The sequence below is a fragment of the Gadus morhua genome, chromosome 23 (assembly GCF_902167405.1).
Source record: "Gadus morhua chromosome 23, gadMor3.0, whole genome shotgun sequence".
Lineage (NCBI taxonomy): Eukaryota > Metazoa > Chordata > Actinopteri > Gadiformes > Gadidae > Gadus > Gadus morhua.
The window spans coordinates 20,125,171-20,141,553 of record NC_044070.1 but is presented as its reverse complement, the minus strand read 5'-3'; the positions used below and the strand labels follow the sequence as shown (position 1 = coordinate 20,141,553).

The 16,383-nt window shown below is 43.2% G+C and overlaps 1 protein-coding gene across 1 annotated transcript; it reads left to right on the top strand.

Moving 5' to 3' along the window:
- Positions 1-397: 397 nt before the first annotated feature.
- LOC115537736 (stonustoxin subunit beta-like) lies at positions 398-1,565 on the top strand. Its single transcript, XM_030349793.1, has one exon. The coding sequence runs from the start codon at positions 924-926 to the stop codon at positions 1,494-1,496; it is 573 nt and encodes a 190-aa protein (XP_030205653.1). The 5' UTR covers positions 398-923; the 3' UTR covers positions 1,497-1,565.
- Positions 1,566-16,383: the final 14,818 nt, after the last annotated feature.

Below are 16,383 nucleotides of genomic sequence, written 5' to 3'. Positions count from 1 at the left end.
TGTGTGTGTGTGTGTGTGTGTGTGTGTGTGTGTGTGTGTAGGTTGTCTGGCTGCCTGGTCACACAGGAAGGCTGTGCTTCTCTGGCCTCCGCTCTGAGCTCCAACCCCTCCCATCTGAGAGAGCTTGACCTGAGCTACAATCACCCAGGAGACTCAGGAGCTGCGCTGCTCTCTGCTGGACGGGAGGATCCACGCTGGAGACTGGACACTCTCAGGTATGGCGAGGACAGCTCACCATTCAGAGAAAATGCCTCCTACAAGGATTCAACCCTCTGCTAGATGAAGTTGTTTGAAAAGGCAGCTGTAACTTGTGTTGTGTAGAAAGTGATGAGACGGCAGATGATGATGGTGAATGTTTCAACATGCTGCTCTCACTTTGTTTCCCCCGCCAGTGTGGAGCACGGTGGAGCGTGGAGGCTGAAACCAGCTCTAGAGAAGTGTAAGTGTCTGTTTGATTCATCACAACGCACACTAACTATTGAGAGGGAAAGTCCATCCACACAGCAGGAGGTGACGTCTGTTCATTCAGATATCTGGGAATGAAGCTGATGACTGACATCATGTATCTTACATATATAAACATTAACATAATTGCTGTGATTATATCAGGAGTGATGATTTTACAACATTGGACATAACACCATAATAATCAGGATACTGTTAATCATAATTACATGTCTATTTTATATTCAAAAACTATTAAATTAAACTATCATCTTGTCACCATTATAATAATTATAATATTGTTTTAATTCCTGTCATTACATTAGCTATGGCACATAATAATCATATTAACATGTTTTGAATGATGCATGTGTTTCACCTTAGATTTAAATTAGAGCTGGTGATGCTGTTTATCTAATATTGATGACGATGATGATGATGATAATTATAATTAATAATATTGGTTTAGCAGCCTAATCATGTTTCTCCCGTCAGATGCCTGTGAACTCACACTGGACCCAAACACAGCCAGCGGACAACTCTCTCTGTCTGAGGACAGCAGGAAGGTGACGTGGGTTGAAGAGAACCAGTCGTATCCGGATCACCCAGAGAGGTTTGACGCCTGGGGGCAGGTGTTGTGTAGAGAGGGTCTGACTGGCCGCTGCTACTGGGAGGCAGAGTGGGGAGGACGGGTTAATATAGGAGTGGCATACAGAGGAATGACAAGGAGAGGAGGGGGTGATGACACCGTGCTTGGATGGAGCAACAAGTCCTGGAGTCTTGATTGTAATGACGACGGTGACGCTGCTGCCTACACTGCCTGTCACAACGGTAGTTCAACAGCCCTACGTCTCACACCCCCTCGCTCTAACAGAGTAGGAGTGTATCTGGACCGGCCCGCTGGCTCTCTGTCCTTCTACAGAGTGTCCCCAGGTGGAGGAGGGTCCTCAGACACACTGACACACCTCCACACCTTCCAGGCCTCCTTCACCCAGGAGGTCCTCCTCCCTGGGGTTGGGTTGTATAAGAGTGGTTCCTCAGCGTCTCTGTGAGTGTCCATTGTAGACACACAAACACACACATGTAGACAGTCATAAACACACCCAAACCAACAAACACATATGTACATAGAAATTAACACACACACACACACACACACAAACAAACACATCGTTCATGACTCTATAAACAAGCACACACAAACAAACACATCGCACTCTATAAATACACACACACACACACACACGTACACAGGCTTATACACAGGCTTATACACACACACACACACACACACACACACACACACACACACACACACACACACACACACACACACACACACACACACACACACACACACACACACACACACACGTACACAGACTTATTTACACAGACATGCACTCACACACACACATCCTTCATGGATCTAAACCCACATCAGGTCTGTGTGCCGGTGGTAAGCAGCAGGTAACATCAGTGTCTCTGGTGGTTCATCTCTCAGCCCTCTCTGTGTTCAGCTGGGCTGCTGAGCGTCAGATTAGAGGGGGCCGCTTGGGTCTGGGGGTCCTCACAGTCCTGACGTTGTTAAGGACCAGCTGTTAGGGTGGACGTTTGAATACCTGTGGACCCATGGACCAGTGGCGATTCTAGAAAATTTTACATGGGGTGGCAGAAGGGTGGCAAGTTAAATTCAAGGGTGGCAAATCACACACACAAAGTCAAGTCAAGTCTTTTTATTGTTGGAAACACACATGCCTGGTGTCTATATGTATTTATTTATACCAATCGCTAATGAAAACAGTTAACATATTGTGTCTATCTTTCTGTTTGTCTATATTTTAAGTTTTGTGTGTCTGTCTGTGTGTCTGTCTGTCAGTCTTGCGTCTATCTATACCCGTCCATCTCTACACAAAAGACTTAATGATTCAGTGTGGTTCCCTTCGGATGATCCGCCCATCATCCGAGCACATCGGGAAACAGCCACTGAAAAGCCAATTTAATACTTATTTTCTCTCCCTTTGATTAATATTAAATCAATTTAATATTTGATTGATTTACATCACCTCGTTGTGATGGGTTGTCATTGTTAATATTCATAAGACTCAGAGCTACGAGGAAAGGGCTTGTGGATTCTCTGCCTGTGGAGTTGCGTGTTTGGGCGGTCCCATTGTGCGCCGGCTGGACTTGATGTGGTGTCGATCGTTTGAAAAGTAATTGTGTTGTCTGTTACCTGAGAAAGGGGCAACACCTCCTGCCTTTGCACTGTGAAAGCGTGTGTGTGTGTGTGTGTGTGTGTGTGTGTGTGTGTGTGTGTGTGTGTGTGTGTGTGTGTGTGTGTGTGTGTGTGTGTGTGTGTGTGTGTGTGTGTGTGTGTGTGTGTGTGTGCGCGCGTTTGGATCTGTCCGATCTCGAAACCCCACCGTCAATCGTAATCAGTGTGTCAATGGCGAGCACGCACTCGTCCACACACGAACACAACAGGCATGCAGATTAAGACACATGCGACCACCCATCACATTTTCTTGATTCAAGTTTCAGCTGTACTGTACCTTTTTTCATCACTGCAAGCGTACAGTTGGCTTGTCTCCAGTTCTTTGGCTTTCAAACCGTTTCTGTCTTCATTTGAATGAAGCGGCAGATGCGCACGGTGAGAAGAGAGCAAATAGGATTCATGGACTCAACCATTTTACAGGGGAGGGGGGACATAAAGATTTTAGTTCTTAAACTTAAACAAGTTACCAATGAGATCAACAGCTTCAGTAGCAAAAAATATAATACCATTCAATAAATGTATATTGGAGACACTTCTAACAACCTGGGTGGCAAGTGGGGTGGCAAGCATTTTTTGGGGGGTGGCAGCTACCCCGGTAGTTTCGCCACTGCCATGGACGTACCTGTAGTGCATCGGGTTGTTGAGCAGCAGCTGTTGGTGCTCTGAGGGGTCAACCCGTTCAGTGGAAGTACAACACTTTGTGATTGATTTAAATGCTCCTCTGAACTCCAAATGCTGCATTTTATTGGGCTTCTGGAAGGTTCAGCATAAACCATGAAAGGAAGATCTTCCTTTGGGTTAAGCAGGTTGTACAAAGATTTACTTTCTAAGGTAAAATGTGTTTTAAATGTTGTTTGATGGAGCCTTTTTTTGCTACAATATTTGCTATATTTTTCATCGTAATAAAGGAATTTGATATCAGTTTTTATTTTGCCATGTCTGACATGTAACGTGATTTAATGCAGATTAAACAACATAATCATAAATTTATATAAGTGGTCTATGGGAAAGGGTAACAATGTCCATGTTGTGAATGACTTTAAACGGAAGATCGATTATTTGTGTTCTGTTGGGAACAAGTCAACATCTTTTAAAAGCTTACGATTATGGATAAACTGACTGTTATGTTGTCTTTTGTTTTTGTTAGTTACTATTTTATTTTGCTTGTTTACTATATTTACTTGTATTTTAATTTTTGTAACATCATCTTGTAGTTGTTTTTGTTTTATTTTTTTGTCATTTTATTGTATTTTAATTCTTTACCCTACCTTATTTTAATTTTAGGTGGGCATCATTTATAAGCCCTTTGGGATTTCTTTTGTCCCACCCGTGCACTTTTGTATGTCTATGTCCCAACAAATATGCAGACACTCGATTACGGGTTATACGGGTTATATGGATTAAATGCCCGGTGCGGCCTCAATACGGACGCGTGAGGACGCGCCAATAGCCGCGTCATCACAATCTTTTTGCCACTTTAATCTTGTTTATCTGCACAAATAAAACTAAACTAAACATGTGCAGTTATTAAAGATACCTGTTTATGATTTGCAATTGTAACTCAGTGGATCAACTGAACGTTCTCGTGTGTTCAGATGATTCTTCCTGTTAGTTCAGTTGAAATCCTTCAAGTCTTCTGGAGACGTTTCCTCCAGCACAACAGTGGAGTCCCCATTCACCCCTTCATCAGTGTGTGGAGAGGATATTACCACACACACAACAGTGGAATCTCCATTCACCCCTTCATCAGTGTCTATAGGGAGGATATTACCCAAAAAGTGAGTAATCTAGTGAACTATACACACATAAGCTCACATACACACATACACATATGCACACACATTAGTTACAATTATGTTTATTGATTTAATCTAGAAAACTCTGAAGTTTTTTCCTTCATGAAACATAGATAATAAAATAATAAAAAAAGAGTTAGTGAGGAGCTTCTACTGCTAGCCCTCCGAAGTGTTTCAGGACATTGGTTTAACTTATCTAAATCATTTGTAGTTCAAGTTATGCGAGGGCGCACCATCAGTGAGGATTAATTCAACACCAGTAAGACACCAGTGGGACACCAGTCAGACACCAGTGGGACACCAGTGGGACACCAGTAAGACACCAGTGGGACACCAGTGAGACACCAGTAAGACACCAGTGGGACACCAGTGGGACACCAGTGAGACACCAGTGAGACGTTCTGCCATTCTTCCAGAACAAACAAAGGACTGAGGCCTCCTCAGTGCTGCCCCTGCTGGCCGGACCTCCACACTGCAGCCATGTCCAGTAGATAGACGATAGCCCAGAGCAGCGGGCCGCACCCTTATTCTCACCGCTCCCCTGATCCTCACCCCCTGAGAGGGTCCTAATTTGTCCAGGAGGGTGGGGGGGGGGGTGTTAACTGAAAAAGGTTCCCTGTGTGTATTGCTCCATGGTTGTTTGCATATCAAGTGCAAGCAAAACCTTGGTACCGGCCAGGGTCTTATCAAGCTAAATGTGAGTTGAGTAGCAACTAGCCTTGAATTAGCCTCAGAGGTAATAACCGTGTGTGTGTGTGTGTGTGTGTGTTTGTGTGCTCGTGTGAGTACAGTTTAAACCAGTAATTCTCTTCAGTTTATCCTTTTTAGTCTGTTTGACTTCTCTTAAATTGTTCTTTGTCCTTTAAAGTAAAAGTGTTTCCTATAAGCTTTTTTTTCCAGTTGTATTTTGATACTCTGAGAGTCACGGGATTTCACCACAGACGACACAAAGTACAGCATTACTTCATACCCTTGAAGTCTTAGCCGCGTTCATACCAAAAGCGACTGGGCGGCGCAACTCCATACAAAGTCACAGGCACCTGGAACGCTACGTTGTCCCAAGTTTCATGATGACTTTAGTTTCACTATTCACTTAAACGATGTGACGCATTTAGCTGTGATTCAAAACTCTTCCCAGGATCCCAGCAGCTTCATCTTTACACTCAGAACCGTTAGAACCGTTTTAATGTTCTGTATCACTTGGTGAACACCTAAATCTCTTTATTAGCTCCTTCTCTTGCTTTTGTGCTTCTATATTTCCATACTAGACGGACAGCAGGCGGGACAACTATTCTAAGTGGTTAATCTTCACGTAATTTCCATCATACATTGGCTAATTCACAGTATACCCACTACAATCAAATAGACTGCACCACTTTCCCCCCAGATATATATTCAATTCAAAAAAGCTTTATTGACATGAGAACTATACATTTGCATTGCCAAAGCAGGCGAACAATAAAATAAACAGCATTATAAAATAAAAAGTAAAAAGGTCAGGTATATAGTATAATATATAATATTATAAAAATTACATGAATTACAGTATATCGTGTAAACATTAATTAAAGACACACTGTAAATACACAGTATTTACATAATGGAGGATGTGTGCAATAGTGCAATTATTGTGTGAAGAGTGAGTCTATGGGGAGTTTGAGGTCTCTCTCCGGATTGAGGGCTTTAGTTGCTTACTTTTTGTTGCTATCTTTGTTTTGATTTTTATCCTCCTAAGAGCAAAAAGAGGTATCCTAAATTAATTAAAGATTAATCTGAAACATATTCTTAAAACCACACAGACCCACATCACTCATAAACGACCCAGAAATAAATAAAGCAAAAATCCCAGTTGATAAAATGTGTAGTACCGGTGGACATATATTTACCAGATAATGAGGATTACGATGACGGTGATAACTCCAAGCATAACTACAAGGATGACTCCTAATTCCACCAAAGATCCCTCTGAAAAGAAAAAGGGAAAAAATAATAACAATAAAAAAAAAAAATGATCATCATTATTATTAATAATATTAGTACAATAATAACAAATGATAACAAGAAGTTTAATATACATTCAAGTAGCTTCATGTTAAACATGACCTAGTCAACAATGTTTTCAACACAATGTCTAAATTGACTTTAGTTATCAGCCTAGAAAACACAATGTACGTTGAAATCAAAGTATTGTAAGCCCGATGTCCCCTTCACACCAAGGATGGTTTAATCATCACACAGATGCTTTTGTGCTTTCACCAAGAGCCTACCTTCATTAGGGTCCTCCAGTATCTTCAGTTCAATGTGGGTTACGTCTTCTTCGTCTGCGTACCTGAGAGTACACCTGTACGTCCCTTCACTCTGGGCTGATGAGGTCACATACAGCAGGAGGCTGCCTGTTTCAGACAGGTCTCTTACATGCTGCTGCCACTCTGTTTCCACCACCTCCTCTTGTCCTGCTTGTCTTCTGAGGATGGTCTGGTCGTGGTTGAAGGTCCAGGTGATGTCGTCGGGCCCCGAGGCGTCACAAGGGAGTAACACCTCACTCTTGGGAGCATTTTGCATTGGAGCTGATTCAAATAGACACTCGAGTGGACGGAGAGTCAGACGATTTTTCCTTATCTGACCAATGGAGAACGCAAATCCCAGACCAATTACATCAACTCTAACACTTTACCATTTTTCTGCGAAAATGGAGTAGATGTAGAAGACCGAAATATTTTCTCAAACACATTTGAAGCAGTACTCTCTTATGTTAGAAATTAGCGGCCTTATGGTTCCACTTTAAGTTAAAGCCATCACAAATTGTATCGCACCAGATCTAATCTACGTTTTCTCTGACTGTTGCCATTCTAATATTCAAAGACTTACGGTGTAACCTCATCGTGGCTTTCCTTGCACTGTGTTCATTGTGGACTGAGCAGCTTTAGGTCGATTCCGTGTCATTGTTAACAGTCCTTAAGGAGCCAGTTATGTCATAGAGTCCCTGGTCATCTTCATGGACCTCGGTTGTGTTCTGGAGGACAGTAGCCGGGCGAGGACTGACGGACCAGGTGAGCTGTGGTCTTGGGTAGATTCCTCCAGACTTACAGGTGACATTGTTGCTCACTAGTACAATGTCCACTCCAGAAACAGGAGCTGCAACGACATGGTAGTGCATCAAAACGAGAAACTCAAAAGAGTTGTTCTTTTTAAAATATTTAATATTTTAGTCCTGTTAAACAGGACTTGAGCTCACCTCTCACTGTCAGGCTGACGAAGGTCTCCTGGTTGTTCTGTGAAGTGCTGGCGTAACACAGGTACCTGCCCTGGTCCTGGAGGTTCACCCTGGCCAGACCAAGGGATGCGTCGCCCCCTGAGATCTGGTCATTGAACAGGGAGGTCCTTCCCTTGTAGAGAGGGTCCTGGTATCCCAGTCTGTCCTGGTCATCGTAGTAGGAGTGGACCTAAACGTTCTTCCCATTCCTCTTGACCCAGTGGAGGGTCGTATCACTGTTTGGCTGGAAGCGGCAAGGCAGCACACAGCTCCCCCCAAACACACAGCCCACCTGGGTGTCTGGAGATCAGAGGACAGGGGGGTGTTGGAGGCATACTCTTCATTAACTTTAGAAGCAGGTCCATAAGTAATACTCTGATGGTGATAACTGATAATAAGTGACTACTCATTTAAAAATGATCTTAAATCGCTCATAAAACATGACCTATAGACCTCTACAATCTGAGAGAGTGAATGACAAACTGTCCTCTTAACTACTCCAGAGGACAGATTTATGTTCTCTAGCTTTTTATTTTTTGTTCAGCAACACGCATGTTATCTTTCCCCGTCTGCTTATCTCTCGTCTTCTCTCACATCACCTGACCCACCTGAGAAACTGGTTTAATCTTTAGAGACAGCTTTGGTTTCTGTATGAGCAAAGTTCAAATGAGGTCAAATACATTTATTTATTTTGTATTTTATTTATTATTTTCCACATTCTAAGTAAAACCTAAGAGCTATATTTTTAGAAAAAAAAGATAGTTTGAGTCCTGGTTCTAGTCCAAATATCGAGCATTACAAACCAAACATAGAAGAACACTTGATATTAGGTTTGCCAGAGAGACGGTTTATATTCGGTCCAGCTTACCTCCCTGAACGACGACCAGCCCCGTCAGTACCACGACCGTCTGAATCACAACACTGCCCAGCGCTGTCATTGTCTCTGGCTTCCTCTCTTGTTATAAACCTCCTGACTTTATCATCGTACCATCAGACAAAGCAGGGTTGGACTCGGCCAAAGGTTCAAACGGTTCTTTTGTAATGTAGAGGCAGTGGCGTGCACAGACATTTTGGGGGGCAGGTGCTCAGTGAAAAATTAGGGCACTTTGTGCCGTGTTACGTCCCCTAAGTGGGCTAGGGGGTAAGGGAAGTAACATAGTACCATGTCAAAAACAGTAGGAGTCATGTAGTCCAAGTTAAGGGTGTTTATTGCCAAACTCAAGCGCTTGTCTTCAGGGAGATCAACGGGCAAAAACAACAAACAAAAGCCTATCCCTGACTAGAAACAAAAGACAACTTTCTAAATTAAAGAAAAGTACATGTTCTAATCCTCCCTAGCAACAAGAAAAGTGGGAACAAACATAATGGCAGGCTTCCTGGCTCAACACAAAACAAAGACTGAAGAGCTGCTAAACAGTTGACGGGACAGGGATACCGGGCAGCAGGCGACAGCAGGCGACAGCAGGCGACAGCAGGCAACAGCAGACAGCGGCAGGACTCCAGGTGTGCACAGTCTAGAGGTGGAGCTGAAGGGGTGGAGCCGAGGGTCTCGAGCTAAAGGCAGCATACACAAAATCACATTAGAACACATGGGAATGAAACATGCAGCATGTGGCACTGCCGGCTGCCATATTATAGCAGTGTGAGATTTTTTTTTTTAAAGCAGCATTTTGAAGTGAAGAGTGATTATCACTTTCTAAAGCAGCAACCTCCTCGGTGCCATGTCTTTGAAGATGTTGATGACCTCACTATGATTGATCTTGATATATTTTTCTATAGCAAGCAGGAGAAGGTCAGAGAGCCGTTCTTCTCCACACAGACTTCTTAGTTTAGTTTTGATAATTTTCAGCTTTGAAAATGATCTCTCCACAGAAGCATTTGTCACTGGCAATGTTGCATCGATTTTTATCATCTTCACAAAGGCAGGAAAGATGAGCTGGCCACTCTTTTCCCTCAGCATGGCAAAGATTTCTTTGAGGTCCTTTGCAGGAAAGCTGGAGTGGAACACCTTTAGTTCTGTCTTCAGCTGGTCCTCGTCTTCTCCATAGAGATCACAGAGGATGCGGACAGCTTCCTTGGCTTCTGAGTTTGGCGTGCTTACCCAGTTGGCATGTACCGTGAAGGGGTGGAAGGACTGAATGATTCTAGCAGTGGGACTTCCAGTGTTGAATCTCCTGTTTAGATCCTCAGTCACAGTATCCAGAAAGGAGGCTTAGGGTGCAAACAATACACTCTAGACTCAATTAATTTATGTGTTACATCGCTGGTTGGCAGGGCAGGGGAGTAGGTGTGTGTGGGCAGCAGCTGTGAACTGCTGCTGCAACCGTTTGTGTCTGCTCTGCGCGTTCACGTTGACAAAGGAAGAGAGGTGTGTGCGAGGAAGGGGGGGGGGCATATATTTTGGGGCATTATTATCACACGTTTTTAATTGTCAAGCCTTTATAGATGATAATGTCGGCATGGGCCACATGCACTGTTTAAAAAAAATAAAAAATATTTCGGATTATTTTATTTTTTTCATAAGGGCACTTGATTGGGCCAGGGGGCGAAGGACAGGTGCTATAGCACCGCCTTGGGTCTACCTGTGCACGCCACTGTGTAGAGGTGTGTCTTTCTTTACTAAGTATGCCAGGTGAAGGCTGAGCCCACAGAGGAGGGGGCAGGTGCAGCCCGCCCTAATGAGCCCTGCACGACGGGGGAACCGCTGTCAGCCGCCGACCCCCCCCCCCCCCCCCCCCTGGTGGTCAGGACACCGGCCAAGCTGCCTCAGTTCCACGAGGCGCCGCTGCTGGTGCCGTACCTGGCGCAGTTCCTGCTTGCTGCGATTTGAGCAGCGGACGTTCAGTGACCAGAGCAGGGAGCAGCCAGCTGGTCGCCGCCGCCAGGAGGAGGAGAGCCTGGGGGCTAAGCTAACGCCGCTGACGCTAGGCTCTACGCCCAACACGGGTACCCAGAGGTCCCCCCCTGCTGCGCGGGAGGATCTGGCCCTCCACGCCGCCCTACAGGGGCTCACCCCGGAGCAGGAGTATGGGGCACGAGGGTTGAAGACTCGTTTGACCTGGGATCGTCTAGTTCGTCCCGTGCTGCTCGCCAAAGTGTCTTTGCGCAGAAAAAAATAACACAAAACCAGCAGCGAGGTTTGAAATGACAAGCAATAGAGGATTAAAATATATATATATATTTATTAATTTAATTTGATGTGGTCACCGTTAACTTAATGGGTACAACATTACAATCTGTGCAGCACCAGAGGCATCCTGTGTTTGAGGTGAAGCTCATTTTAACACCCATCCACAGTGAGGCAGTGAAGACCAAGACAAATGGTAAGACATCATTTACAGATAGTTCCCTAAAATATATAAAAGTGGCTCATTATTAAATAATGATACAAATAAAGCGAACAATGATAATAAATCACCATAGGAGCAACCTTTACCATAACAGCAAATTGCAGCTCAAATTGCTTTTCCATCTGATCAACAGGCTATAAAACACCACGTCTGTTTGTTGTAGCAGAAGAAGTCCTTCATCTCTATCCTTCTAGATACACATCTCTGCCCCCCTGGAAGGGTGCTCTTTGGACGTCCCTTCTGTAGTGCTGAAGTTGTAGTGCTGAAGTTGCCTCCCTGCTGTGTCTGATGGTACCGGTCATACAGTCAGGAGGTTTAAAAAAGTAACATGGTGATGATTAAAATGATAATTAGAACCCCTAGGACTCCTAATGTGATCCAAACGCTCCAAAGTGGGCTAGAAGATAATCTCTCTGGAACAGAAAGAGAAAATATTTATTATTCTTTCTCTAATAAGGATGAGAATAATAACAATGACAGCAAGACACATCCTAATTCCTTCACAATAAACATGACCTAGATCATTTTTTTTGAAGATGCCTTATCAGTTACTGGCCCAATGAACATGGTTTAGTGAAGAAGACAACGGACACCCTTTTCTTACTCCCCCAAGTGTAAAAACACAATGTTGCCTTTTACACCACGGATGTTTGATTGACTTTGGTCATTTAAAATACGAGTTATTAAAAGGTTTTTTGTTATTAAAAGGTTTTTTTAAATAATACTTAGATTGAATTGAAAGCTAGAGAGAGTCGACTTTTCTCTTTATATTTATTTATTTTTGTTTAAATTAATATTGATATAATAAAAAAAAACGTATTGGCAATGATGGAAAAGTATAACAAATTGGGGAACAACTTCACGTGACAAATGAAGAAAGAGGGAACAGAAATTGTTTGCTTTTCAAAAAATCATCAATATATGATTTCATTTCGATTCAAATAATATTTTTCTTAGAATTGGTGTCCATTATTATCTATTTTATTTTCTGCTCTTCTCTTCAAACAAACCAATAAAAAATAAAGAAACATTATGTCTCCTCCATTTCGGACACTTTGAGCTTCCTCGTGATAACAAAGATAGTAGCTCTTGCCATCTCTCTGCCCTCCTCCGTGAAATGAGCAAACCGTCTGCAATGACTGCAAAAATATAAATATTCATAAACATAAGTAGCCTAGTCTAGATAGACATAGTCCTTCTGGCAAGAGAATAAACAACAACCTGTTTACCACCTGAAGTGTATTAACCTATCCTATCCCCAGTCAGATCTGTGTGTGTGTGTGTGTGTGTGTGTGTGTGTGTGTGTGTGTGTGTGTGTGTGTGTGTGTGTGTGTGTGTGTGTGTGTGTGTGTGTGTGTGTGTGTGTGTGTGTGTGTGTGTGTGAGGTCTGCCTCACTTGTATACATTTGCTTGACTAACTTGAATGGAACTTTAGGCATTTGGAGATAAGCAGCATAGCAGTCAGGTAGCTATTTAAAGCTATAATAAACTTATAGCTTTTTTCGTTTATTTAGATAAAGCATTAAGAAAAAGTTTGCATGCACAATAAAGCATACACATAAATTTGGCGCGCAGCATTTTCATTTTCACTCTGGGCTAAGCCCCGGATGTTTATGAATCCTAGAAATCCCCACCCAAATCTATTCTCTTGAGTCTATGAATCTATCTATATTAAGTTAATCTTTGATGAGTGTCGATTTGGTGTGTTTATCCTTATGGCGTGTATCTATATGGTGTGTAACTATGGTGTGTGTGTGTATCTATATGGTGTATACCTATGGTTTGTATCTGTCGTTTGTGTGTGCATATGGTTTGTATCTATATGTTGTGTGTGAATGTGTGTATCTGTGGTGTGTGTGTGACAGTTTGACCACTGTCCCTGTCTGTTTAACTGCCCGTCAATAGCGCGCATTGATGGATAGTGCATGAACAGTAAACCTTCAAGCATACAATATACATACAAGCTCTTTATTCAAGCCACAAACACTCATAAACAATCTCTCCCTCTCACCATGGCTCCGTACTGCAGACTAAAAGAGTCCGGGTGGGGCTGAGGGCTTTAAATATGGTGTCAGGAAACACCTGCTGCCACTGATTGGCCCAATTTGGGCCAAACCATTTTTCCTTGTGTCAAAGGAGGACACTGAACATTGACATTGGACATTAATGAGCGACAAGCCTAAATGCACTGGTGAAAATCACTGATCTAAAAGTTGAAATGAACTTTAACATGCATGCTGTATATTTGATGAGTTTATTCATGGTTGACCTGCAATATGCCACAGTATTATAATCCCCCTGTTGATTGAGCCTGTCTAGTGGGAGGGGCCATGGGGTATAAAAGGGCTGAGCTGCTGTCCTTCTGACAGTCTGCTGGATGCTGTTGCCAGAAGAGGTTGTCTGTGTTGAGCAGGGTGCTCAGCTCTCCATGAGAGGCTAAATATCTACTGAGGTGATTATTCTATCATGTTGTAAATTATGGTTAAATATAGTCAGTGATTGAGTTTAATTTGCATTTATTTTGCTAATGGATTATGTGATTTATTGACATTATTTGAAGTACCGGTTTTTGATTTTGAATATGCTTGATTTATTATAGAGAATATTTAATAATTGATTATTTTGATTGAATTATTTGTTTTTGGAATTGGTTTTTGAATGTTTATATTTTACTATTTTCAGATATTTGGGGGTTGGCCTCCTCTGTATGTTTGGCACTTATGTGACACTGGGGGAATGAATGTTGTTAAAAACCTATTTGCAACTGTGTGCCTTGCCATCCTTTGGGTTTGAAAGTCCGGTGTATGAAGGTTACATTACCTTCTGTGTGTGTGTGTGTGTGTGTGTGTGTGTGTGTGTGTCGCACAGTAAGGTGAATTGAAAGAAGACTTTTTTTCGTTTTGAAGTATGAATCTAAATCCGACTCATCCCTTTAATTAAAATGAGGTAGGTCATTTAAGATCAAACACAGAGCTGAAATAGCCTCTCACTGTTACCAAGAAGACCACGGGGCGCCGAACCTGCATTGAGTTTTACTAATTGGCTCAATTAGCATTGAGTTTTACTAATTAGGGATTGTGGTGGTTTAACTCATTTGAAATTTGTACCATGAGTAAACTGTTCCTTCCTTCAAAGGTCTATCATGGATACTTAACTGCAGTTCTGTGAGTATCCCAACTTAACCATGAAGATGAACTGCAAACTGTAAGTCATTAATTTGTCATTACTCTTGGGCACATTGATGTATTTTGGCTTCCTGGTGAGTTAACCTGTTACCTGAAGGTTGATCTGAGTAGCAAGGATGTTTTATTGGTTCATGGGTTACTTAGGGATTTGGTTTATGTTGGTTTTAATGATTTGTTAAAATGGTTACAGGCTCCAAGTTATTGTTGTAAGCCTGGGCAATGGGTTGGTTTCTGATATCTGCAGTCTTCTTTCATTCTACTCTCCTGAGCTCTGCATCTTCATCACATGAGTGTTGCTTTACTGATGAGGGTGTGGTCTGAGTGAGCAGATGTACATACTGGGATACAGAGCTGTGTGAAGTCTACAGGTCTGTAGACACGCCCCCTCAGGGGAAACCGAGTGTTTGAGAAACTGTCGTGACGTCAGTTACATGGACTGGAATGTTCTTAAAGATGGAGACAGGGATTCAGAAGGAGAAACACCAGGGGGAGATGAGGGGGCTCCTCATCTCAACGGCCAAAACACAACTTCAGTCTGACAGAGAACCATGGAACACATTCAACAGTCCCCTCCAGGCATCGTGACTCCTCAGGAAGGTTTCATTTCCAAGGTCTTATTTGGGGCCATCCCCATATGGATCCTGCTCCTCAAGAGCCACCCCCCGCCACTGGGTGGTCTTCTGAACAGATGACCTCCTTCCTGTCCTCAGGCTGACTAAAGCTGCACCGTTTGCGTCTGTGAAGGCCCCTCATTCAGGAAACCACTTGACTACAAAGACATGACTTCAGAGACGTTGAATCAACCTGGGACATTTTGGAGACGCAAAGCATAATCCATCACCAATGTGGGACGCCACTGAAGAATGTTGTGCATAATTTACATCTCTGGAGAAATTGGTTGTTCTGGTATGGGTGCCCTGGCAGGAGGCCTGGGGAGGGGTGGGGAATGATGGAATGTTATTTGGCATGAGGTGTTTACCCTGCATGATTGTTTGGCCTTTTATGGCTCAGTGGTGTGTGTTTGACATGAGATGGAAGATTTTTGAGGGTTATACTGTGTCTCCCACTCATAGCTGGCATAGGGTTCTACGTGCCTGGCCTGGGTTCTATGTGTGTCCGGCTTGCTTTGACAGTGATAATGTTCATACGGGGGTCTGTGTGATTGGCTTGGGCTATTGGAAGGGTCAACTAAATCATACCTGATGGATGACCACACGTTTACTCAAGGGCCTCCAGTAGACATGAAGAGCCCTGAGCGACGCTCCAGAGCGATATCCAACACACTGGGCAGGAAGGAGAGTATCCAACTCAAGTGTAAAAGGATGCAAGCGGTGTGTTCAGATCAGTGACTTCAAATTAGGACTACACCAATCAGGATCAATGGAGGATTGACACCAAAAGGAATTCCACACGGAGAGTCTGACGTTGGAAAGGGACCTAAATGGATTTTCAAGATGACCTTCAGACCTGTAATGAGACGGCTCTTCCTACCTGGCCGGATTGATGAAGAGCCCTGTGGAAACCTTCACTGGGCTTCAAGGTATAAAGAGGAGAATGTTTCCATGGTACTCTGATGAACACCGTTGTTGTGTTCCACTGGCTGAGGGGAAGAACCCACACATCTTTCTCTTGACCGTTCTCCTCTGAGAATCCTGGTGCCATCTTGAAGGATATTCCAGCTCATGTAACTGATGTCACGACAGTTTCTTAAACACTTGGTTTCTCCTGAGGGGCGTGTCTATAGAACTGAAGACTTCAGACAGCACTGTATCCCAGCATGCATCTCTGCTCACTCGGACCACACCCCCATGAGTAGGATGCAACACTCTAGTGATGGAGATGTAGAGTTTTATAAGTAACGAGGGAGCAGACTAAGGTGATTAGAACACAATGGAATGTCCAGTCTGTAAATCTTTAATCCATGAAGATGGTTGGATAGTTCAGGAATTGGGCTTCTTTTTATTATGGGCAGTCCTTTCACTCGGATGCCCACGATGATGCCCATGATTTGCTGTTGGTGATGAGGTGGTCAGGGTGACGTTGCAGGGCTATGGTCGGCTCTCTGCTCAACGTTTAGATT